The sequence below is a fragment of the Mauremys mutica genome, chromosome 23, assembly GCF_020497125.1.
Source record: "Mauremys mutica isolate MM-2020 ecotype Southern chromosome 23, ASM2049712v1, whole genome shotgun sequence".
Lineage (NCBI taxonomy): Eukaryota > Metazoa > Chordata > Testudines > Geoemydidae > Mauremys > Mauremys mutica.
The window spans coordinates 17,955,065-17,979,556 of NC_059094.1; the positions used below are offsets into that span (position 1 = coordinate 17,955,065).

The following is a 24,492-nucleotide window of genomic DNA, read 5'->3' on the forward strand; positions in this document are numbered from 1 at the left end:
ACAGCAGGAGAAGGGGAAGGATTTGGTAAAGAAAGCGGCTGGGTCAGGTGCGCCCCATCCACCCTGCTGCAGGCCCGGCCCCGCGGGAAGGACCTCGCGCCTCTTTCTGGGACTGGGTTGGTTTACACGATGCGCTGGGAGCAGCGTTAATTGAGTTCTCCTCCCGGACACCCCCCGACACACCCCAACGCACACTCACCCCGACACACACACCCCACAACGCGCACACCCCCCAACGCGCACACCCCCCAACGCGCACATCCCCCTCACGCACTCCAACGCACACTCATCCCCCCCGCACTCACACACACCCCAACACGCACTTATCCCACACTCATCCCCCGACACATACTCACCCCCCAACGCACACTCACCCCGACACACACTCACCCCGACACACACTCACCCCGACACACACTCACCCCGACACACACTCACCCCAACGCACATTCACCCCCCCCCACTCACCCCGACACACACCCCCCACACACACATCCCCAACGCACACTCACCCCGACACACTCACCCCGACACACACACTCACCCCAACGCACACTCATCCCCCCCGCACTCACACACACCCCAACGCACACTCATCCCCCCCGCACTCACACACACCCCAACGCACACTCATCCCCCCCGCACTCACACACACCCCAACACACACACACACCCCAACACACACACACACCCCAACACACACACACACCCCAACACACACACACACCCCAACACACACAGTCACCCAAAGAATGAAATGAAAGTTTTGTCAAACTAATTCTGCCCTCGCCTGGGTCCAGACGCGATCGATTCCCGCTGCCCGGCAGGCACGGGCCGGTCCCAGGCGGGGAGGGTCCCGTGTCTCCGCGGAAAGCGGGTTTACCTGACACGCGGGGAGGGTATTTGCCTTTAGTTCGGTTCCTGACACGGCTCCTCTCGCCCCCTCCCGGGGCTCAGCCCTGGCGCGTCTCCGGGAGGTTTCCGATGAACTCGGAGATCCCGGATTCAATGATTCTGATACCGAGCAGCCGCCCTGCAGCGCAGTCTTCAAACACGCCCGGCTGCGCTGCCCCTGCCCCGGGATTGTGGTCGGGCTGGAGTTTAAACCTGCGCCGGGCCAGGGGCCACGGGCTCCCCCGGGGGGGCGGGTTTCCTGCAACCTGCACTAGAGTTTGCACCCCACCCCCGCCCCGAACGCGAGCCCCCGGCTGGGCAGGAGAAGGGCCCGGGGGCCGGAGAATTGGGCTCGGCCGAGGTGATTTGATTGTTTGTTCCATTTCTTTACAAAAGCGCCGCGAGCCCCTTCGGGCCCGAGATGCCCTGGAGAGCCGAGAAGGTGAAGGAGGAACGTTCGTACCTGCAGGTGAGGACACGAGCGCTCTGGGGGCCGGCCGGGGATCGACGGTGTCTGGACACACAGCGCGCTGGCTGCGGGCGGCTCCCCTCTGCTGCCGGCTGGCCGCGCTCCGGCGTTCAGCCCCGGCTGGGCGGGAGCCTCGCAGCTGTGCCGGGGCGGGGGAGTCTCCGCTCGCCTCTTTTTCGTGTGGTTTGCCCGGTGCCGGGAAATGCCGCATGGCTGCGTCCCGGGGCTGGGCAATGAGCGATGGGCCCGGCAGAATGAGGCTCTGGCCTGCGGGACCAGCCACAGCAGGGAGGGAGGCAGCAGAACCCGAAAGAGTCTTGTTTTCTGATGGCCCTTCAAGCCTGTTGTGTAACAACAACAACAACAAATTCCTCATTCTTTTTCTCCCAAGGGGGAACTCGTGTGTGTGTGTGTGTGTGTGTGTGTGTGTGTCACACACACACAGAGAGAGGCGCGCTCAGCATTTCAGGAGCGACGGCGGCGAGGAATTTCTAAGGCGCAAAAGCAAAGCGAGGGATCAAACTTTGTTGAAACCCGCCGCTGCCCCCGGCTCTCTGCCCCTCTCTGGGGGCGCAGCGGTGGAGTGGGGCGCTGGGCGCTGCCTTTGAAGCACTAGCAGAAAAGGGCCGATCATTCAGTCCGTTTCCCGCACGCGGTGGCTGGGAAGGGGAAAAGGAGCCGGCGCATCTGTCTGTACAACACGTTCATTTCACCAGCCATCTAAGGAACCTGATTTTCCCCTTCAGTGTTTAACTATTTTTTTTTTACAAATCCACAATATCTTTAGTGCCAGGGAAATACGCCGATTACTTGATTGTTATTATTTTCCACTCAGCAATAAACAGCTTAATTCGCCACTTTCCGACTCGGTGCCTTCCTTCGGGGCAATGTTTGTGCGTTTCCTGTGGGTTGTTCCGCTCTGCCTAGGCGATGTCCCGCAGGAGGTGGGAGAATTGCAGGTCGGGTTTGCTCCGGGGGCTCGTTCTGGTCCTGGGGCGGGGACGGCAGGGGAGGGGGTTCTGGGCGGTCTGGGGCTGGCGTGCGGGTGCTAAGCAAAGTTGATCCGGTTTCTCCAACCAAGTAAATTGGGAGCAATCTCCGCGGTGCCCAGCGTGGTGTTATTTCAGGGGGCTGTGGGGCAAGCCCGGGTGTCCCCAGATGTGTATTTCTGCGCTTCCGGGAGCTGTTTGTGTCCGTCTGTAGGTACTGATCGCGGCATGGCAGCGTGTGTGCCTGGGATGCACACGGTACTGGCGTGGGGTAGCTAGCGGTGGGGGGTGGTGCAGCCATTCCTTGACAACGGCATGGTGTGTGGTGCAGGTGTTAATATCCGGCTGTGCATTGCTAGAGCGGGTGTGTAACTCTCCTTCGGCGGGTGGATCATTCTAAGGACAGAAGCTACTGGTGTGCCCAGCTCTAGCGAGAGATTTGTGTGTCCGTGGAGTTAACGAGATCTTGGTTGTGTCGCTAGATTGACTTCTGGGTAGTTATAAAAGTCCGTGTGGCGCTCCAGGGATCTATTCGTTCGTGTGTGACTGGTCTGGGTGGGTGTGTGCAGATCCGTTTGTGTGGGTTTGTTTACAGATGCGCTTCTGTGTGTGTGTGTGGTGATATGTGTGTGTGCGCATCTGTTGGGGTGGGTTTTGTACAGATGCGCTTGTGGGTGCCTGCGCTAAGGTGGCACCTATCCGAGATTCAAACTCCAAGTCTCCTGAACTTCATCACTTCGGATTCGCTGACGGATTTCGGAGCGCGGGGGCCGCAGGCTCGGGCAGGGATCGCAGCTTAGCGTTGGATTCCGCATTGGGGGGGGGGGTTCACACAGTGATTTCGTTGTTTTTAATTCACACAGAAACTCACATCTCCCCCCGCCCAACCCCCACCTCCCCCCTGCCCTCGCCGGGTGCTGGCCGAGGCTCTGAACCACAAAACACCTGCGGAGCGGGCTGAGGGCAGGCGGGAGCGGGCCGGCCTCCATCCTCGCCCTGAGCCCCGGGCAGAGACCCCGCTAACCCGGTGAAACCTGCCCGGGGCAGGCGCCCCCGAGCCCCCCAGCCTGCCTGGGCCAGGCCCGCCCGCCCGCCGGCCCGTCCGATCGGGATCCAGAGGGGCTGGGGGATGAGCCTGCAGATAATTGTCTAAAATAATAACCGGGATTTGGTCGCGACTGGCGATCCCCGGCCCGGCTCCTTCCCCGGGGCAGATTTCGGCAGCAGGTTTCTCTCCCCCTGCCGGGGTTCACCGCGGGGAGCGAACGGGGGCGAAGGGATTTGGAGTCTCTGGCTGCTGCTCTGAAGTTTCCTGCTTATTTTGATTCTTGCCATTTCTAGAGTTAATTCGTAAATTTCAAAATAACCCCCGCGGGTCGGTGCTGGGCGCAGAGGGAGCCGCTTTGCGCTGGGTTAAGGGCGCGGGGGGGGGGGAGAATCGATTGATTTCCGAGGCTGCTACTGGGAAATTCGCTTTTCTTACAAGAGAAGAATTGTGTCAAGTATCAGAGGGGTAGCCGTGTTAGTCTGGTTCTGTAGAAGCAGCAAAGAATCCTGTGGCACCTTATAGACTAACAGACGTTTTGCAGCATGAGCTTTCGTGGGTGAATACCCACTTGCATCCGAAGAAGTGGGTATTCACCCACGAAAGCTCATGCTGCAAAACGTCTGTTAGTCTATAAGGTGCCACAGGATTCTTTGCTGCTTCAAGAGAAGAATTAACACCTTGCTCAGGCTAATAAACTGAAACCTTAGAGCAACACAAACGTTTCCTTTAAACCGCGCTCCCTCTCCACCCCCATCTTCCCTCCCCCAGCCCAGCCACTACTCAGCCATTTGAAACCGCCCCCCGCCCATCAGCCCGCGGGACACAGAGCCGACACCGGTGGACTTGAGCGGGGCGAACCCCCCGGAATTTCCAAAGATTTTTGTAGCCTGCAACGGTTGGGATTTACCGGCTCCCACCCCAAAATGCAGGCTTGGGTTGGTTTGTGAAAGGGGAGGACTTTTCTTTTTAAATGAGTCTGTGCTCGACACAAAAAATGCAAGAATGAAACAAAAATGCAAGAAATGGACCCCCTAGAAAGCGGTCACCCGCCCCCCCCCGGTAGAAAGGCACAAAAATCCAGCAAAGCAGAGTAGGAGAAAACACAATTGTTCCAAATCCAGATTAGGGGAATAGTTAATGAGGTCTCTAGAGTTAAAATTCCCTCTGAATTTTCCGTGGGAGCGGAATCAACCGCTCCCCCTTTGATGCCTCATCCGTATTCAGCAGAAAAGAGACCAATCTGGTCTGAAAGAAACCGCTAAGAAAAATCCTAAAAACAAATTTGATTTTTGCCAAACGGTTTCTATCTCTCTAAATATTTGTGTGTGTGTTTTTAATCCAGAGTCCTCTAAATGTAAACGGATTCACATGGATTTTTTTTAAAAGATTCTTTCCCTGAATGTAGTGGCTGTTTAAAAAGAAAAAAAGAAAAAACCCTCCCCAGAAAGAGACACAAACCTCTCCCCGAGCCATTAAATAATAATACTACGAAAAAGGCGAGACTCTGTCTCTTTAACGCGCGCTCCCGGCGCTGCCTGCGCGCCCCCGGCTCTATAACTGGAGTGCATGGAGTTGGTTTGGGCTCAGAGGGAGAAGGAGTGGGAGATGGGAACCATCTGAAATACTTTGAAACTGAACTATTTTGTAATTGAAGGAACAAAGCCATCCGTGTAACCCCCCACCCCCACCCCACTGGATCTGGGATTTTCCTCCATGGAGCGGCTGGGCTGCACCCGATTTTAAAGGATTGTTACCGGGGTTTCTTTTATTCCTCCACATCTCTGCGTTGGCACCTTCCTGTAGGGTCCCACCTCCCCTTCTGCACAGATGTTAGTTCACACTTATTCAGCCATGGTAAGTTGGGGAGGGGGAGACTCATAGGGGGCCACCCTCGCGAGCCACGTTTCTAAGCCCCCCCCCCCCCCCCGAGAAATGTAGCTCAGGCCGCCGTGTCCCTGCCAATGGCCCGGGATTCCAGCCTCTGCTCTCGGCCAGGCGGCAGAGCGCGGGGTGTCCCCGGCTCACGCTTTGTTTCCTCCCGGGGAGGATCCCGGCGGAGGAGGCACGTGCAGGTAGGAAGGTGTTTGCGGGCTGGGGCGCTGAGCTCTCCCTGCCAAGGGGGCGCAGAGCCAGGGGGGCAACGCGGGTTCCTAGCCCCGTGGCGGGGGAGGTGGCCGGGCTGTGTCAGGCGCTGGAGCTGGGGGCTTTGCCCGGGGCTTGGTGACTTTCCCTGCGCCGCGGGGGTGGCGAGGAAAACGGGCCCCCGGCTCCGCCTGACCGGCCTCTTCCTTCTCTCTCTGCCTCCGCAGGACCGTCCCGATGGGCTGAACGGGACCTCGACGGGCGGCCGCCTCTCCCAGCTCTCCTCCCTGAACCAGGCGGCTTATTCCTCGGCCCCCCCGCTCTGCCACACGCCGGCCTCGGACTTCCAGCCCCCCTACTTCCCGCCGCCCTACCCGCAGCCCCCCATGCCCTACTCGCAGAGCCAGGAGGCCGGCTACCCGCACCTCGGGGACCCGTACGGCGCCATCAACCCCATCCACCAGCACCAGCAGCCCGGCTGGCACTCGCAGCGGGCCCGGCAGGAGGAAGCGGGGCTGCTCTCCCAGACCCACCGGGCGCTGAGCCTGGATCCGCGCCGGGAATACCCGGGGGTCCCCCGCCTGCTGCACGGGCTGGCCGACGGGGGCCACGGGCTTGGAGACGGGCCGCTGGGCCTCCACGGACTCGGACATCCCAGCCTCGAGGACATCCAGGTACCTGGCGGGCTCCCCGGGGGGCGGGGGGCTGAGCGGTGACCCAAGGCCCGCCAGGCGGGGGGCGGAGGGGGCACCCCAGGAGGCCGGGCTGGCGGGGAGTGCGGCCGGGCTCGCTCGGTTCCCCCGGTGCCCAGATCCCCGCGGTCTGCCCTGGGGGCGCAAAGCCTGTTTGCGTTGCTGGAGGGGTCCCCCGCGCAGGCCCGTGCTGTGTCCAGTCCTTCGGAAGGGGCTTTCCGGGGCAGCCCCAGGGGGACGAGGGGGGACAAAGCGGTTTAGATGGGAAGGGGGTGATATTAATGGGGGGGGCTAAAGGGGGAGCCCCTTTGTTTGGGAGAAGCTGTTCAGTGGGGGCAGTTAACCATAAAACGGCCCCTCGCTGCTCCAGCCAAAGCTCCGTCCCGAGAGTGAAACCAAAACGGGCTCCGGAAAATGCCCGGCTGCGCTTTCAGCGCCGAACAGCCCGTCGGTTCGCTGGGAACAGGCAGGGGGGAGAGTTGGGACCTTCGCACGCAGGCGGTGGAGATGGTTCGTTTTCCAAAAGGCCGGGTCGCTTCTAACAGCGCAGCTCTCCTTTCTCCTTAACGCCTTCGTTTTCGATGGTGCTTCATTTAAAGCCAAGGCCCAGGGCGGGGAGATTGGACTTGACCTGGTTGGGGTTTTTTTTGGTTTCGGCGGGGCTGGAGGGAGACATTTTCCATTTCAAACCGGGCCGCTAGATAGATTCGTTTTGTTGTTTTACAAATGTGCAATTGTGTTGGTTGGGTCTTTGCGGTAAATTCTGGATTTGCTGCAAATTACAAGACTCTTCTTCCAAATCGCATTTCCCCAATTTGCGCCTCCGTTCAGATCATTTCCTCTCTTGTCCCGCCAAGAACCTAGATTTCCTCTGCGATCCAAATTGCCCCGAATGTGAAACGTTTGATAACTTTCTAGCCACGCGTCGTCTCCTCTCTTGTTTTCATTTTCTATCGGGACATTAGCCGCAGAAGGACTCAGGGGAAAGGGAGCGCGCAGATATTTACAAAACACCATTTCACTGTTTTTAAAAGAAGGAGCAAAATGCGATCCTCGTTCTCAAGGACAGAAATCGAGACTTTCCCTTGAGTTTGATTCAATTATATTCCAGCGATGCTTTTATCGGAGCCACCAAAGACCCAAACTGTTAACAAAGAGCCCAGGACGGGAATTTTTTTGGTGTTTTATTCGCCCTCCCAAGTGTATCGAATTAGTTCAAGTTTTATTTGTATTTTCGTATCATTTTATTTATTTACCGCGTGAAGACAGTGGCTAGCAGAGGGGCAGGAGTTTTGCAGAGAACTTGAATGACTTAAACCCTCGTCGTGTTTTGTTAACGTGCATGTGCTTTTTATTCCGGATTTGTCAACTCTCTAGCAAAGGAAATACGGAGCAAGAAACATTATGCGCAAAAAAATAAAAAAAAATAACCGGAACAATATTTAATCCCCAGCTCAAACAATCTCCCCCCCCCCCCCGCAATTTTAAGGAAAAATCTATTCCATGAACAGAAGTTGGTCCAATTAAAATTTTTTCCTCGCCTTTCTAGTCTCTCTCCATATCCTGGGACCAACGGCGAGAATCACACCGCGAATAACCCATTCCTCCGTCCTCTCAAATCTCGGAATATTTTTGTTTGCCGCTTGGAGGCAATTGCAATCTATCCCCCCCCCCCCCACACACACACACACACCACCACCACTAGGAATTAGCTCAGGAGTTAACTGGAACGACCCCCCCCCCCCAGCGACTGAGGCTAGAAATTCGAACAGGAAAGTCTGCGCGTTGCTAAAAAGAACTCCTCTAGATTTTCGCCTTCTGTACAAATGGAAGCACAGAGTAGGATTAAAGCGATCTGATGAAATAACCTGGGGTGACTGTTCAGAGGAGCTGCACGAATCCATTTGCAAGCCCAATATTTTTAGGATCTAATTTATCTCATTCGCTCTTTATTTAAATACAAGCCTAGAACTCTGCTGTTGGGGGGGGGGTGTTGATGTGGCCCATTTAAAAACGGAGAGACCCCCCCCAGTGCCGCACCCTAATATTTGTGCCTTGCTGTTTTCAGGCTGTGGATGAGGCTGGGCTGAATTTACTGGATCAGTCGGTGATCAAGAAAGGTAAGGAGATCGCCTCTGGAAACAGGGCTGCAAGGAAAGCCCTTAGTAGCCCAGCCGCCTCTGGGGAGTGGGCCCCCACTGGGAAGGGGGGAGCCCGCAATCTCTGGCGCTGCCTAGGTTTTGAAGTTCCGGGTCCCTCTCCTCTTTATGGGGTCCGGTCCCCGCATTTCTTCGCGTTCACTAAGCCCCTAACCACATTTCACACCGGCTCAGAGACGAGCTGCCCATCCGGGCTGCCTGCGCCCATTTCCGGACTCAGGGCCTGATCCAATCTCCGGTTTCTCGCAGAGACCCTCGGGTTTTTTTCCCCACTGTTAAAAGTAATTACTTAGGGGCCTGCCTCCTCCCTGCCTCTGGATATTTACTGCCTCATAAAGCACTAACAATGTCAGCGCTCAGAGGGGCAGGAGAAACACACGGGGGCGGGGAGGGCACTGATTAACTGGAATCCCCCCACCCCGCCAAACCCATCCGGCCCAAGGATGGCCTCTGCTGCGCAGTCCTGGCGCTGGGGCTATTTCGCAGCGATCCGCCGTTGCTCCAGATCCGGGCCGGCTGGGGCTGACATGTCGGGGGCGCCTGGGGACTGCCTGGGTCTCTTGGTTCCTACGCAAGGGTGCGGAGAGGGGGGGGGGGGAGACCAAAAAACGTCTGTACAGCCCTCTCCGGACAGGCCCCAAGCTTGTGGACACGGGGCCTGATCCGAAGCCAATGGAAAGACTTCCATGGATTTCAGTTGGCTTTGGATGGGCGCCTTCAGCAGCCGGGAACGGGAGTGGCACAATAAACCAGTGTGGAGCAGGGATGGGGGGCGGGGGGAGAGGGTGTTTTTAAACTATGCACCAGTCCCAGCTCCTCGAAAGAGCAGCCGCGATCCTGCAAAAAGCGGGAGAGTTCGGGGGTGATTATCTACTATTGATTATTCACTGTCCTGGCCGGCAGCTCCCGATCGATTGCGCTTCGGCCCGATTGATTGGCTAAGTGAAAGCGTGGCGAGTTCCCGAAGCTGAGGGGGAGGGGAGAAGAGTCTCTCTCCGGTCCCCTCCCCAGGAGAGTAAATATAATTAGGAAAATATTTTTAAAAATAGCCCCTGTCTTTGGTTGGGATCCCATCAGCGCTGGCCGCTCAGCAATGGAAAGTCCTTGGGTTCACTGCCGGGCTGGGGCTGGGGGGGTTCTTACACGCTGCGCTCATCGCAGACAAAATTACATTGGCCTTTTTTTTTAAAGTCACCCATAGAATCAAAATGCCCCGTTTGCGCTGGGTCAGTAAAATAACTTTAGCAACGGTCAAAAATAGCGCGTTTGTTTTTTAACACGAGACCTGCTGGGTTGAAATCGCCCGGGGGGGGGGGGAGGAGAGAGGCACGAGAGCTAGCGGGCCCCCGCGGTTGTGTCAGAGTGTCCGGCCAGCCCCACGGGAAAACGGCCCGTGGGTCCTAGCGGCGGATGGAGCCATCGCTGGGCCCGGGGATGGCCCGGGAGCCGGAGCAGTAAAACTCCAGCAAAGCGCCGTAAAACCCAGCTCCGATTTACAAGGGGGGAGAGGGAGAGACGCGTCTCCGGGGGGAGGGGGGGCCTTTGAGCAGCGGCGTTGTGTCTAATCATCCCTCTGCAGCCCCCAACCTCCCTCCTGGGCAGGGGACCGTCCCCTGCCTTACCGGGCCACGGGAAGAATCCAGCTGCCGGCCCGGTGCGCGCTGGGGCTGGGCCCTACCCTAGGCCAAGCAGCGGGTCATTGGCACAGCCAGGGCGGGACCCAGACACCAGAGCAAGTCCCTGTACCCCCCCCCCCCCCCGCTCAGGTTATTGCGCTGTAGCTTGTTAAAGAAGCTCCGAGCCAGGCCGTTTGTGCAGGGCCTGGGGGGTGGGGGGGGGGTGAGTTACCTGCAGGCTGGCTGGCTCCGCTCCTGAACCGGCGGAAGGCCTGGCCCAGGAGAGCCTGCCTCGGAGCAGCAACCTGGGCAGAGGTGCGGGCCCACCCCGCCTGCTCCATCACCCGCCGGGTTTGCGTGGCCGGGAAATGCAGGCTCCGGCCGGGCCCGGCCCAGACTTGCGCGCGTGGGTAAAGTCGTGCAGGACGGGGCGCGTTCCGGGAACGTGTCCCTCGCTTGAGCCCCGCACGCGGCTGCTGCTGGAGAGAGCAGCTCCCACCAGCCCAGGCTGTGATCTCCCAGGTTACGTATCCCGCAGACTAGAATAGCCCCGGAGCCGCGTTTCCAAAGAGGAGAGCTGGTCTGTGCTCCCATTTTGGAAACCGCATTTCCCCAGTGGAGCGTCACAGCTCCGCGGGGTTATGGAGAAACGGGCAAACCTGGGGTTAAGCACTTTTCAAAATAAAGTCCCGCATCTACATCCCTCCCCCTCCCCCCCCTAAACAGCAACAATCTCCCCACTAGTCACTGCCCAGTAATAGGCAGCAACACCCTGGTTCCAGCCGCGACCCTGGGAACTTCAGGGGTTGGCTTCAAAATCGCGGGGCAGGTTCCCAAAAAAGTCAGCGCACATTTTCAAACATTCCCTGCGCGCTGCTGGCGCTGCGCAGCCAGGAGGCCTCACGGAGTTTGCTGTCAAAAGTTACCCCCCGAACGCAGAGCAATTGATTTCCAGAGCACCGCATCTGGGTCACACGCCTCACAACTCCCCTCTCCCCCCATCGAACCAGCTTAAAGCAGGGCCCAGAGCGGGAGGAATTCCCGGGAAGCCATTTGAATACAAACCAAACAAAGACCAGAGACAATTAATTACCGCGCTGTATTTTGGAACGAGCCTTTCTCGACTAACGCAAAAGAAAAGGCATTTGCAGCTGTGACTGCAAACGGCCCTGCTTTGATTTTAGACGGCGGAGTTCTTCGGTCGCCGGTTAAAACTCGAACCCCTTATGCACCACCGAATGCTCTGGCTTCTCTCTCGTTTTTTGGTTGTTGTTGTTGTTGTTAAACTTACTCTTGAAAAAATCGGAACTAGTTATGCCAAGTCCCCGTCTGGAGCAAAACATTTTGATGGGAGAGTTTATGTCGCTTTCGGACTCAACCGGGGTTTAGACTAGAAAGGTGTCTGGGAGAGAATGAGTGTGTTGCACGGAGACCCGTGCGGTGGTGTTTTCTCAAGACTAGGAAATAGTTTCTCTTGTCCATGACACGATCCAGGCCGGTGCGTTACACCGGATCCGGGCGAGGCAGGGAGAGGTTGGTTCCTCGGGCGGTTTGCAGCAGCGCTGCTGCGGGTTAGCCTGGGCCGCTTTACAAACAGTGAGAGAGAGACGCGCAAACGGGTAACAGGCTGAGGGTACCCCAGCGAAACGGGCTGTAGTGAAATGTGACGAATAGTGTTAATATCGGGGGCAGAAAGGATGGGACTGAATGTGGCTATGAAGGATCCGCCTCCCGGCGGCGTTCGGAGTCGCTTTCAATCTCCCCTCTCCGCGAGTCCCCGCTGCCTGGGGGGGGGAACATCCTCTGCGGGTCTCGGGGGGGCTGCAGGACACGGGCAAGTCCCGCTAGTTCCGCCATTTGAACTTGGCCTGGGGGCGCAGCCGCCCCTAGGAAGCAAGCCCGGTCCGTGGCGGGTGGTTTGCGAGGCAGTTCCCGGGGCAGGCCGGGCCGGCAGGTCTCCGGACTCCCCAGCCGCGGCGTGGCGTGTTTCAAACGGCTCCGGTCCTGGTTCAGGTTGTTCTTTCGTTGCTTTATTGCCCGGCGCCCCGTTCAGTAGAAGACAGGGAGGGATCAGCGCGTCACCTGGATTCTCTTCTCCCAGGGGGACTGGGAGGGGAGGGGAGGGCGGGACCCCCCCCCCGGAAAGGGCTCTAATAAAATGCAGCTTCCAGACTATTTTCTCATCTTGTTTTGCAAAACAAAAAACGCCCCGGAGGCCGCGCCGGGCTGTGGTGCGCCTGGCCGGCCGGGGAAGAGCTCGCCAGGCAAGTCCCAGTCCCGAGAACGGTTCCAAGGAAAAGCCAACTCCCCCTGAGGCGGTGACTGGTGCCGCTTAGCTCATCTGCGAACCCGGCCCGACTTCCAGCTCGTCTGGAAAGAGAGAAGCCCCGAACGCGGGGAGGTTTTAAATAGAAACCCCACGGATCTTTGTGGGCCCGGAGATATTTATCCATTGACGCTCTTACGTGAGACCTGATTTTTAAACGATTTAAAGGCGCTTTGTTATTTCCAGAGGCTGGGATTAAAGATCAGGTCAGGGGAAACTGAGTCTTGGAGGGGCGTCGCTGCTGCTCCCCTCGGCGGGGGATTCCCAGGCGCTTACAACCCATTCCCGCTGGTTTCTCTCGGGGGCTCCAGAGTCTGATCTCAGCCATTTCACAGCTTCTCCAACCCCCTTGATTCGGATCCCGACCTCCTTTCCCCGCCGTCGGTTCTCACTGATTCGGATGCTGCTTTCCCATTTATCTGCAACCTTACAAAAGCCAAGGGCCAGATCCTGCCCTGAGTTCAATTTTGTTTCGTTTTTAATTCGACAAAGGGTTCCGGGTCGGTCCCGGCCTCCGAATGAATTATAATCAGAGAAAGCAAAGGCAGAATTTGGTCCCTTGTCCCAGACTCCTGTCGCTCCCTGATTCTGTTGGGGAGAACTCGGAAAAGCGAAGCGAGCTGATGTTGGCCTCCTCGGAGCGCATTTGATCCTAACGGGGGTTGAAGATAATTTGGGAGCCCCACCTGAGCGGATTATTTTTAACCTTCCCGAACTAAATTCGACTCCAAATCAAACAGGCTGAGCATTTAGGGAAGGTTAATAGCAGGTTGTTTCAAATGTTTAACAGTCACTTTTGAAACATACCCCGAGACCCGGGAGATAAAACGCGTCTGAACGCTAAGGAGGTTTGCTTAGAACTCAGTGTATTTACTGATCGTCCTGGGGTCTCGTTCTCTCGCTGAAAACACTTTTTTACGAAACGGGGGGAGTCGCATTCATCTCATTCTGTGCAAAATCTTTCTACTGCCCGCTTCTAAAGATCCCTCTGTTCCCCTGCGCGTGGAAGATAAGCCATGACTACCGCCCCCCAGTTAAAGCAAGAATCAAAATTAGCCTCCTACGTGAACCCCCCACGCTCCCTCCCTGCCCCAAACTCCCGCCGCAGTGTGCTCTTCCTTATCCCGGTGCAACCCAAAGCCGCCCGTTTTCAAGCCAGTGTCACCAGTGTAAATCCCACTGACTGACAGCGGAATGGAACCCGCAGATTAATAACGCCCGCAGTTCTAACCCGACATTTTTTCTTTAGTTTATTCCCTATTTTTGATGTTCAGGAGAACGGGTTGCAATAATGAGTCAAATAAACTTGAGCCATAAATACAGCGCAGCACAAAGTGTGTGTACGCACCTCCCACCCCCCCACAGACGCAGGCAGCTGACAGTCTCTGGTGTCACTGAAAGTGTCTTTCATAATTTACGACCGATTCTCCTCTACCTGCTAAACGCCCCATCTGCTTGAAAACAAAGCCCGTGGTTCAAATAGCTCAACTCTGTAAAATATTTGTCTAATAAAAACTCCATGGGAGTATCCTTGAGAGCGTTAAGACCATGATCGATTTATGCGGCTGCCTGGGCTAATACCTCGTATGAAATATTCAAACCCTGCGCTTGGCTTCCCTTAACGTTTCGAAGAGAGCAAACATGCAGCTAGAAAGAGCTGTTTAACCACTGATAAGTGTGGCCATTAAACACAAGCACAGCGACAAAACCGCAGCCCTCTTGAAAGGTTTAGTGGTGACGGTTCATATGGGCAGTTTCAGGTTTCTGACGTTCAGATGGATGCAAAGGCTTCTGAGATAACTACACCTGATAACACCTGAGTGACACGTGAAGCAGGTTAATAATGAGAGACCTGGCGCGGCGGTCCTCCTGCTCAAACAAAACACCAGTAAAGTCAATCAGCGTTTTGACTGAGTAAAGATTGCAGAATTGGAGCCTGCTTCACTATTGCCCTCCACTTTGTACAATCATTTGCACTAGTGCAAAGTGGGTGTGTAAACCTCTATGAAATCAGAGTGGTAGTAGCTTGCACTAATTTTGCACTGGTGTAAATGCTTATATTATACAAGGCACAGAGCAGTAGAGAAATCAGGCCTCTCTCTTATTTATACTGGTTTTAAGAAGAAAGGGTGTGACTGTGAGGGGTGGGGGTAAACCTTTTGGACCCAACTTCTGATCTTAATTTCACCAGTTGAAACCTAGAGTAACTCACTGAAATTAGCAGAGATCAGAATCCTTTCTTACTGGGTCTAATCTTACAATCTTTATTCAGGCAAAGTTCCAATCGACATCAATGGTGCACTGATGGTAGTCATTACATAGTAAAAAAAAAAAGAAAAGAAAAGAAAAACCGTGGTACGTTACAGTACCCTTTACAGGAAAATTGTTATTCCAAGAATAAAATTTCATTACAGAAGGCATTTCAGTGAAGCATTAACAACCATAATTATTTTAGGTTTAATTAGAACACATAAGAGGCATTTCATTAAATACCATTGCATGAGAAATCGTTACAACAGGCTCCAGTGTGTGTTTGCGCTCTCATTACACATAAGTGTTTGCTGTACATTTGCTTTTTGTGTGTGCCAAAAGCATCAAAGATAACAGTTTTAAAATATGCTTCAATGAGAATACAAGTCTGGAAAGTTCGGGTGTAATTACAGTGTGTGAAGGGAGGGTGTTCCTCTCTTCCCTTGTCCAAATTTATGATTATTTAGAACATCTCTCTCTCCCAAATTGGAATTATCATTATTGTTACAAAGCCAGGCTTGCATCCTGAAGATTTTGCAGTGTCTCAAGGGGAAAAAAAAAAGTCTGAAGAGCAGAGGCAAGTAGATACAAGTCTTCTGCAACCTCAGTGCCCGTAGACAATTTCCATTCGGGTTTCTCTTACAGCAAACGGCTACGTTTAGAATAAAGATGCACAATATGTTTTGGAGAGTAATCAGATTTTTTTGTTTTCCCCAGTATAGTATCTTTAAAGCCTTGCACACAATTTCCAGCTCTCTCCGTATGTGCAAGTGGAATCTGATTGTATTGGAGAAGCTTGTGAAGTTAGTAAATGAGCGTGTGGAGTGTGCAAACGAAACGGATCATCTCTAACCATGCATTCCAAACCAGTCTGGTGGCTCAGAAATAACACAGGCCAAATTGTTGCGTTATGATGAAAGGAGGCAGTTGGGGAAACATTTACATGAGCAATAGCTGCAAACGTGTATCCGAAAAAGATCTACTTTGTGGAAACAAAAACCAAAATAATCCCCAGGGCTCCTCCATGTCCCTAAGGTAATAGGGAGCTTTACTTCTACCCAGGAACCATATTTTTCTACCGCGAAAGAAACTCAACCAGCCTTCTAAACCAGAGGCCCGATCCTGCCTTCCTTAGCAAAACAGAGTTCTGCCAGAGTAAGAGCCCCAGGATTGGGCCCATGGCATGTTTCATGGGCAAGTTTTTAAACCACAGAAAGGTGTCCCTCATTTTTAAGGTCGTGAGGCTGGAATTCCCTCCCGGGCAGACAGCCAGCAAGAGGCCTATGGGCCTTAAATGGTGCCTGTGCATCCTGCTCTGGGGTGGAGGTCACCGTAAGGGCCAGATCTTGAAACCCCTTACTACAGAGTGCAGTGCTTTACCATGACTAGCCAGTGGGGTTTCTGACAGCTCCCTAGCTAATGTTTGCAGGATCAGACCCTATACTTCTCTCTTGGTACTCGGTCCCTTTACACTTGGTGGGTTGGGCTCAGTAACTCCTAGTGGGTCACAGGAGGCCTGTGAGTCATATTTCCATAATGTCCATTTCTCCTTGTTTAATTAACAACTCTGCAATACCTATAAGAGTGGGCATATTTGGACTTAAAAAGAAACCAGGGCCTGATCCTTCTCTGACTAAAGTCAGTGGCCAAGATTTCATTCTCATCAGTGGGAGCCAATCAGGCCCTTAAAGTTGTCCAGAGTTTATATCTATAGCAATGGTTAATGGTATGTTAATCCTCAAATAACTGGCCATTCTGCTCTGCATGTCTGAAGGGAAGGTATGTTTTTGAATTGTAAGCCAGGAGTTGCTAGTCAATAGTAAATAAACAGTGGAGCCTTTAACTGGAAATAGGCAGAATTAATTACCTTGCAACCTTATTTATTTTGATGTGATATTGCATCATTCTTTCTTCACTCACCTCTGCTTACTTCAGGGTCAAATCTGGAAGCCCTGGCTCCCATAGACTTAACTGGGAGTTTTACCTAAGTAAGCACTAAGTGAGAAGCAAATAAGGACCCTTAGGATTTGCTCCAGACTGGGGTTGCTATTTTTATTCACTAGACACCCAGGCATGTATTGTTGCATTTTCTCTGAGGGATCCATCCTTCCCTGCCCTGGCATCACCGAAAGAATGAATTTCAATTTAAAAACAAAAACAAAAACAACCCGCATAGGCAAATTCTAAGCAATTTACAGTCAGGGAGTAAAAGTTATGAGTTGAACCGATTTATAGTGGGGATTTCTGAGTATGTTTCTCTCTACTAGATGTTATGGGTAAATGTAAAATGCACCCAGTGTTGCAATAAATTGCACTTTACTCTTAATGCATCAGGCAAATTTAATCCATAACTTCCTCACAGTGCATCTCCCTGACACAAATCTAATATAAATCTTTGCAGGTGAAAAGGAAAAAAACCCTCCTAAGTGCTGAGATATGGCTAACTCGGTCAAAAAAACTTCCATCATTCACCCCATAAACTCTAAACTGACCTTTTCCCATCTTTACCTGAAAGATTCGCATGTCCCAAGCTATGAAATCATTTTACTGAAGCCAACTACAGAAAACTTGAGCCAAAAAATGGCAGCAAAATATTGAGAGACCTCTATAACTTTCCGAACAAAGATCTCTGATTCCTGTAAACAGTAGCTCTGCCTGTATAGTCTGTCACCTTGGAAGTCCCTAGGGTGCATTATGCCGCGTCTCTTTAGTACAGCGACTGTAATTATAGATCTGGCTGGAGCAGATCCATATTCCCTTTGCACAAATTGATACTAACATTGAGTGACTGAGATTTAATGCAATCTGTTTGGCAATGGAGTAAAACAGTTTCAAAGCTGCAGCAGAGGGTGGTTATTCAATATTGCAGACATCTTGTTGAGATACTTGCAACAGCAGGTATGGTCACAACCGAGGAGATTTCATTTAGTCTGAGGGTTTATTGCCAAAATATTTGGTTGGTTTTTTTTAACGTCAGTAGTTTTGGTAGCTAGTGTCATCATAGACCATTTCTATGTAGCTTTAAGAGATAAAGTAGGTGGTTTGATATGTCTCTGTTGTGTTTTCCCAGACTCACAGAGCTAAACATGGCTCCTTCTGTCTAAATGGCTTTTATTTAAGATTAAGAAAAACAGCAAAAAACAAACAAATATTAAGTATCGGGGCAGGGGAGAAAAAAAGTCTGATAGCCTGCACCTTGTGTAGTCGTTTACCCCGTGCACAGCCGGTGTAAAACTCTGCTGTTTGATCTGCTGGCATTTCCTACCCCCAATTGCACACACTTTGCACAGATTTACTGGATTGCACAGAGTGGAAAGAGGGGGGGAGGGATCAGTCCAGAGTGTGAGACTCACTCCTAACATTCTGCATCCGAAAGGAAACACAAAATGACAGCTGCCAAGCAGCAGACAGGGAGGCTCCTTTACATTTAAAGATGCAGCGTACATAAAGCAAAACAACACTATTTCTTGGAATGACATATCACTGTGCTCCACAGTATGTAGCACAGATAGTCAGGGCTAGAGAATTTAGGGCCAGATTTTGTTCTTATCCAGCTCCTTAAGCATGGCAGCAGGCTGGGGGTTTGCGCCGGCAAGAAGGTTCCACGGTTTGTGGAGATATTATTGCGGAATGAACAATTTATTCAGTGAATGGAGGAGCCTCTTTGTTTTTCACAAATCATCTCTGAGCAATTTACAATGTTCTCAGATTTATCCTGCATTTGTTATTATTCCCTGGGTAATTTCTATGGATAATTTTTGGTCTGTAGATTGTTCAAGAGCACTTTGTTGTTGTGACTATTCAGAAGTCGCTGTGTAGGTTACTTTTGATGGGTCCTATAAGATCATATAGGATTGTTTCTATTCCCTGATTGGATGAGCATAACTCTTAGCCGGATTTCAGTTGCAAATATGCATTCATACTTCACTTTCCACAAATATTCTTATAATTGGCTTAAATTCACTGTTTCCATGATCATTTGTCCCAGTAAACACGTTTGCTAGAATCTTTGTGGGATGGAGGATGAACATAAGCTAACAAAACCCTGTGTTTTAGTCAAGTGAATATCCAGAGAACATTGTGAGGCATTTACTAAATCCTAACATAGGTGCTGGCATAGCCTGACTTCAATGGGCTTTAGCTCAGACACAGAGAGATTACAGGTACATCTACACTGCAAACGAAGGTGTCATTGCAGCATCCCCGCTCTAGCTTTAATCTAGCTAGCACAGGTAACAATACCAATGAGGATACAGCAGCACAGACCCTGGGTATGTACCCACAGTCCCCAGCAGGCTTGTACTGTGGTGGCTAGCCTATGCCAAAGCTACATCCACCATGGGTCCCTACACCAGCTAGATTGAAGTATGTCAAACCCAAGGTCACACAGGGAGCCTGTGATGGGAATTAAAGCTGGGTCTTCTGAGTCGCAGGCTAGTGACCTAACCACTGGACCATCCGTCCTCCCCATTACTAACATGGTAAGTGATTAGAAATTTTTAGTTTCAGAAGAAAATGTATAAAATCTTAAACAGCTAAAGCTGGGTGATTCAGATATAGTGACTATCCCACACCCACACACCCGCCACACAAACCTGTTTATTCATTCTCTTGTTGGAAAGTGCTTTAGAAATGCCTTTCCCATAACCATTTTTCAGATCAAGCCTTAACTGAAAGGGGAATATATTTTTCTCAGCCCCATAATTTAACCAGAACAGTCAAACAATGCCTCTGAGCTCACAGTGAAAATTCAGTTTAGGGCTTGGCTATCCTGATAGATTCCACTAAATGGCATTTTCTGCTCTCTTTCACCTGCTGTTGTCATGTCTTTGAGGCGTGAGACAGCTGCTCACACTCTGACATTAAAAAGCATCTTCAGACAAACAGCTATAACAACACGTTTCCAAAAACAATCAGCTGGAACTCAAAATGGGGGTAGCTTAAAGCGTCCTCACTTTGCTGGCTTTTAGAAGGTGGAGGGAAGTTTTCTTCTCTTTGTGAAATTGAGCATGGTGCCATTGAGTTTTACAGTTTGATCTCAGAAATAAGGAGGTTTATTTGATTGTTGCATTCACGCCCTTTCTGGAATGTTTGAAACTTTCTGATAAAGCCTTTTTGTTCAAAAGAAAACAAAAATCTCTTAGGTATCTTAGTGCCTTTAAGACACGTATTCATTGTGACAGCAGCAGAGGGCATGTCTGCCCAAAAATCTCCTGCATGGTCATGATGGTATGGCAGTGGGTGCTTAGATGCAACAGTCAGGAGGATCTGATGAGTACCTAGAAAGAGAGCGATGGATTAGATGTCTACAAGGCAACCCTATAAATAAATTAGTTTGGCTTCATAATTCTTAAGTATCAGCAAAATAAAACATGCACCAAATGTAAATAGCAATTTGCATCCAATGCATTTACAGACTTAGGGCCCAATCCTGCTTGCTCTAAAGGAAGTGGCAAATCTTCCTTTGATTTCAGCGGCAGCAGGATCAGGCTCTTGCTGTCTTTATTCATGTATTTTGATTTGTTTGATTTGTCAGCTGAGGATATTTTGCAGTCGATAGTGGTAGTGTCCTCGCTCCAATCAGGATCAGGACCCCATTGTGCTTTGCAGACCCATAGTAACAAACAGTTCATACCCCAAAGAGCTTAAAGTCTAAATGCAACAAGTGGTAGAACAAACTAATGGATGGAATGAAGGAGGGAGAATGAGAAATAGGTAGTTACACTGACTAGTCCTGCGCACAATTTTCAGGTTTCAGGATAAAAAATAATCCTACCGCAAAATTAAAAGCCCTGATTCACATGCAGAATTTTCAGTGGGAGCTTCGTGTGTAGGACAGTGGTAGGATGGGGCTTTGGTAGAGTTTTATGTTGTTGGTGGTAGGGGAGTGGTTTTATTTTATGTTAATTTTGGTATATGTAAGAATGCAGTTGTAATTAATACAACATGAAGCCTGATATGGCAGGGGGGAAAAACAGTTAATGAACTAAGTATATTCATAAGAGATTAGTGTAACAGCATATCCTGCAATGAGAAAGGGAAGATGTGGTGTCATTCTGTAAAATACAAGGCCACAAAGACCTGCAGTTGTAAGGCTGTATCCAGTATTTGGGTGAGGTGTTGTTTCCCTCCAGTGTGTAAACACACACACACACACACACATTAAAATAAAGTTTTTTACTCTGACCTGTGCCTGCATAGACATCCCTTCATTAAAATGATATTTTTAATGTCTTATAACTGCAGCAGGATACAACAAGGTGTGTGTTAATGTGAGATAACATACGGCAGGCACGGTGGAAGGCCTTGTTTTTTGTCTCAGCCTTCAGAACGCCTCCCGGGCATGTGTTATCTCTGAGTTTCATGCACCTTGTCATGACTTACTGCTTAATTAGATGTTTTTAAATGAATTCTTTTCCCTTTGTTGGAAGTGGAAAAGCTTTTTTTAAAAGCCAGGTTCAGAGAAGGTTGCTGGGCTGCTCCTTGGGTGTGTTCTTTAAAAGTTACACCGACAGGGCCTTCCCTTTGGGGAGATGTGAATTCAGAATGTGGATTGTTCCTCATGAGTCGATGCCTCGGAAAGAGTGTGCATGACCCACTGGCCACAGCTGCAGAGCTTGGCTTTTTAGTTCAAGCTGTTGGGATTCATGCTTTCAGCTCTGGAAGTCTCCAGTTCAGTCTCTGGTATTAGCCAAGACAACGGCCATCACACATGATCCTAGGATTAGAGTAGATTTGGCATCAGGCCCCCGGGGTTCTGTTTCAGGTTCCGTCACTGTCTACTGCCTTGGTCAAGTCACTGCATCTACTGGAGCTGTAACCCAAGCAGCTACATAACAGATCACATACAAATGCTCTTTAAAGGAGAGGAGATGTGTGTGGGAGACTCTATGGGACAAGAGTGTGAAACAGGGATTGAGAAGAGGTTGGGAAGCTGTTTCAAGGATGACCCAGGAATGGGAAATGGAGAGAGGATAAGGTGGTAGGTAAGATTGGCAGTGGGTCAGGCCCAATTAATAGATTCTAAAGGAACCTCCAACTTCCCCTTCTTTTGCTCTGAGTTGTCCCATTGCACATCGCCAGGGCCGGCTCCAGACCCCAGCGCGCCAAGTGCGCGCTTGGGGCGGCATTTTGCCAGCAGGGCGGCAGGCGGCTCCAGCGGACCTTCCGCAGTCATGACTGCGGAGGGTTCGCTGGTCCCGCGGCTCGGGTGGACCTCCCGCAGGCATGACTGTGGAAGGTCCGCCACCGGAGCCGCCTGCCGCCCTCCCAGCGCACCCTCCACAGGCACGTCTGCAAGAGGTCCCCTGGAGCCGCGGGACCGGCAGCGCGCCCCCTGCGGCATGCCGTCCTGCTTGGGGCGGCCAAATTCCTAGAGCCGCCCCTGCACATGGCTTAGCCAGAGCACTGGCCGACAGAGCCCAGGGTGCCTCTCTCCCGCATATCTCGATAGACCCCCTTTTTTTCTACAGATGTTTGTTGCAGAGCTGGGCGAGTTGAGCTTTTGCGTGGCCTAGCTGGCTGCTGCCGAATTCTATTGCATTGTGCTGCTGTCCCGGCGTTCTGTTTGGGCATTCGTGCTGTCGGATTGGAGTTATGCCTAGAGCTGGTCCCAAAAGACTAATTATGTTTTGCAAATGTTTTTTAAAATTTCATTTTCTTGAAAATTCTTGTGACAATGTTCAGATTTTAACACTTCCCATCAACCCTGAAAACCTGAAAATGTTTGGATTTTGGTTTTCCTCTCCCCCTTCTCCTTTTTATCATTTGTCCCTGAAGGGGTGGGGGTGGGGAGAAGGGACTGGAAATTGGAGCAAAAGGAGGGACAATTGAAAACTCAAAACTTTTCTGATTTAGTTTTTTCCATCCAAAAATTGGAAAAAAAATATTTTAAAAAATCCAAACAATTTTCTTTCTTTTTTTTTTTTTTTTTTTTAACAAAGGCCATTTTTCATCCAAAACAAGTTTGGACTGAAAGTCGGCAGTTCTAGTTACGTCAAGGCAGGGGGTCCCACAGCCCATGGAGCGGGAACTGTGTGTGTGTGAATAAATCTAAACAAACCAAGAAAGCCACCAGGCAAGCTCAGTTCACAGCAGCAACATGAACCTGGCACAAGCTTTTAAAAAAAAAAATTTATTAACACATTTATGCTGTTAATTGACTATTCTTGCTAATGACAAACTCTTCCTTAAGTGTCTGGCATGGAGCTAACAAGCTTAGTGGGCAAAACTTCATTGCTTATGGGGCACGGATCCTCCCTCTGAGCTTGGTAGGGATAAGACAGGGTACAGAATGTCCCTGCCCTAGGATGTGATGTGCTCAGTGGGGGCTACTGTCACCTTATCCTTGCACTAGCCTCCAGCGCAGATGCACATCCCTTTGTCGAGGGAGAATGGTTTGCAGATCTTTGTAGCCAAGAGTCCACACGCTTTTCCTCTGACCACAAGATCCCCTCTATGGTCCCCCAGCGGTAGTTGGGAAGGTGCCCCCATGAAGCTGGGTTTGGTGGCATGCAGGGGCTCCCTGCCTCCACCCCGGCCCTGCCTCTGCTCCTGGTGCAGTTTAGCCACACAAGTCCCATTGTGTCCAAGGAGGAGAGGGCAGGATTTAAGGTTAGTTCATTAGAATTTCCTGAACATGCTGACAGTCTGCACTCAGCCCGTCTGTTGACTCCATTGTGAATTCTGCCTGTGAAGTGCTGGCAGCAGTGAGGATCTGCTTAGACGAGTTTAAATTAAATGCAGTTTTAATAACAAACTCATTGATAAACCGCACCCCCCCCCTCCACAAACGTATCCACATTCCAAGGGGACAAGGGCATGAACAAAAACCTGAAATGTCTTGAGTGGTGGCCTGGGCAACTCCACGAGAACCTCCAGGAACAGCCCAGCAGCAGCCCCCAAAGCAAGCCGAATGTTACGATGCACAAGGAACGGGGTGGAGCTGAGAACACTCTAACACTAGTCTGGGACTCACTTGGACGTTTTCACCTGGAGTCCAGGTCTGGTTGCTGCATCTCCAAAAAAGGATACAGCCAAAATAGAGGAGGTGCAGAGATGGGTAGGGAAAATTATTAGATACATGGAAAGAAAGAAAGAGTCCCTTCTGAAGAGAGACTGAAAAGACTGGGACTGGTCAGAGAGGAGACGTGAGAGAAGTTTACAAAATAATGGATGGTATAGAGAACATAAAACAGGCTGTATTTACCACTTCTCAAGGGGACTAATAGGCAGCAAATTTTAAACCAATTAAAAGCTTTTTTTTTAACATAGCACATAGTCAGCCTGTGGATCTCATTGCCACTAGATAGCTTTGATTCCAAGAGTTTATCAGGATTCAAAAAAGGAACAGATGCTTACATGGCTAATGAGAACAACCAGAGTTACATTATACAGGATAGAAATATGTGGGTTATAAACGCTCTTACACTTCAGGGCAGAAGCCAACTGCTACCTGCCTGGGTGTAGGAGGAAACTTCCCCTATAGGCAGCTTATTTTATTGTGAAGTGCCTTGCACTTGTCTCTGAAATAACCAGTTTTGGTCACTGCTGGAGCCAGGACACTGGACTACCAAGAGCCCTGATCTGATCCAGTCTGGCTATTCCTATTCATGAATAAGACACCCAAAATAAACATAAACAGGAATCTCAAGTAGGAGCGAGGAGGTTATTTTCCATCTGTATTTAGCAATGATGCAACCACTGCTGGAATCCTGTGTCCAGTTCTGGTGCCCACAATTCAAGAAGGATGTTGATAAATTGGAGGAGATTCAGAGAAGAGCCACAGAATGATCACAGGGTTAGAAACCTGCTTTATAGTGAGAGACTCAAGGAGCTCAATCTATTTACCTTAATAAAGAGAAGATTAAGGGGTGATATGAGTACAGTCTATGGAGAACAAATATTTAATAAAGGGCTCTTCAGTCTAGCAGAGAAAGGTGCAACATGATCCAATGGCTGCAAGTTG

General features: G+C 51.1%; 1 protein-coding gene and 1 long non-coding RNA gene across 2 annotated transcripts in view; one reads left to right on the forward strand and one right to left on the reverse strand.

Moving 5' to 3' along the window:
• The first annotated feature begins 5,073 nt into the window (after positions 1–5,073).
• TFAP2E (transcription factor AP-2 epsilon) overlaps positions 5,074–24,492 on the forward strand; it is a 46,228-nt gene continuing 26,809 nt past the window's right edge. The window contains exons 1-3 of the mRNA XM_044997481.1: positions 5,074–5,254; positions 5,710–6,156; positions 8,243–8,294. Of these exons, the coding sequence (XP_044853416.1) occupies positions 5,228–5,254; positions 5,710–6,156; positions 8,243–8,294 (526 nt within the window). The 5' untranslated portion in view covers positions 5,074–5,227. The remainder of the gene's footprint in view (positions 5,255–5,709; positions 6,157–8,242; positions 8,295–24,492) is intronic.
• Positions 19,581–24,492, reverse strand: part of LOC123355240 — a 33,904-nt gene continuing 28,992 nt past the window's right edge. Inside the window, exon 3 of the long non-coding RNA XR_006575025.1 lies at positions 19,581–19,804. This is a non-coding gene — a long non-coding RNA (uncharacterized LOC123355240). The remainder of the gene's footprint in view (positions 19,805–24,492) is intronic.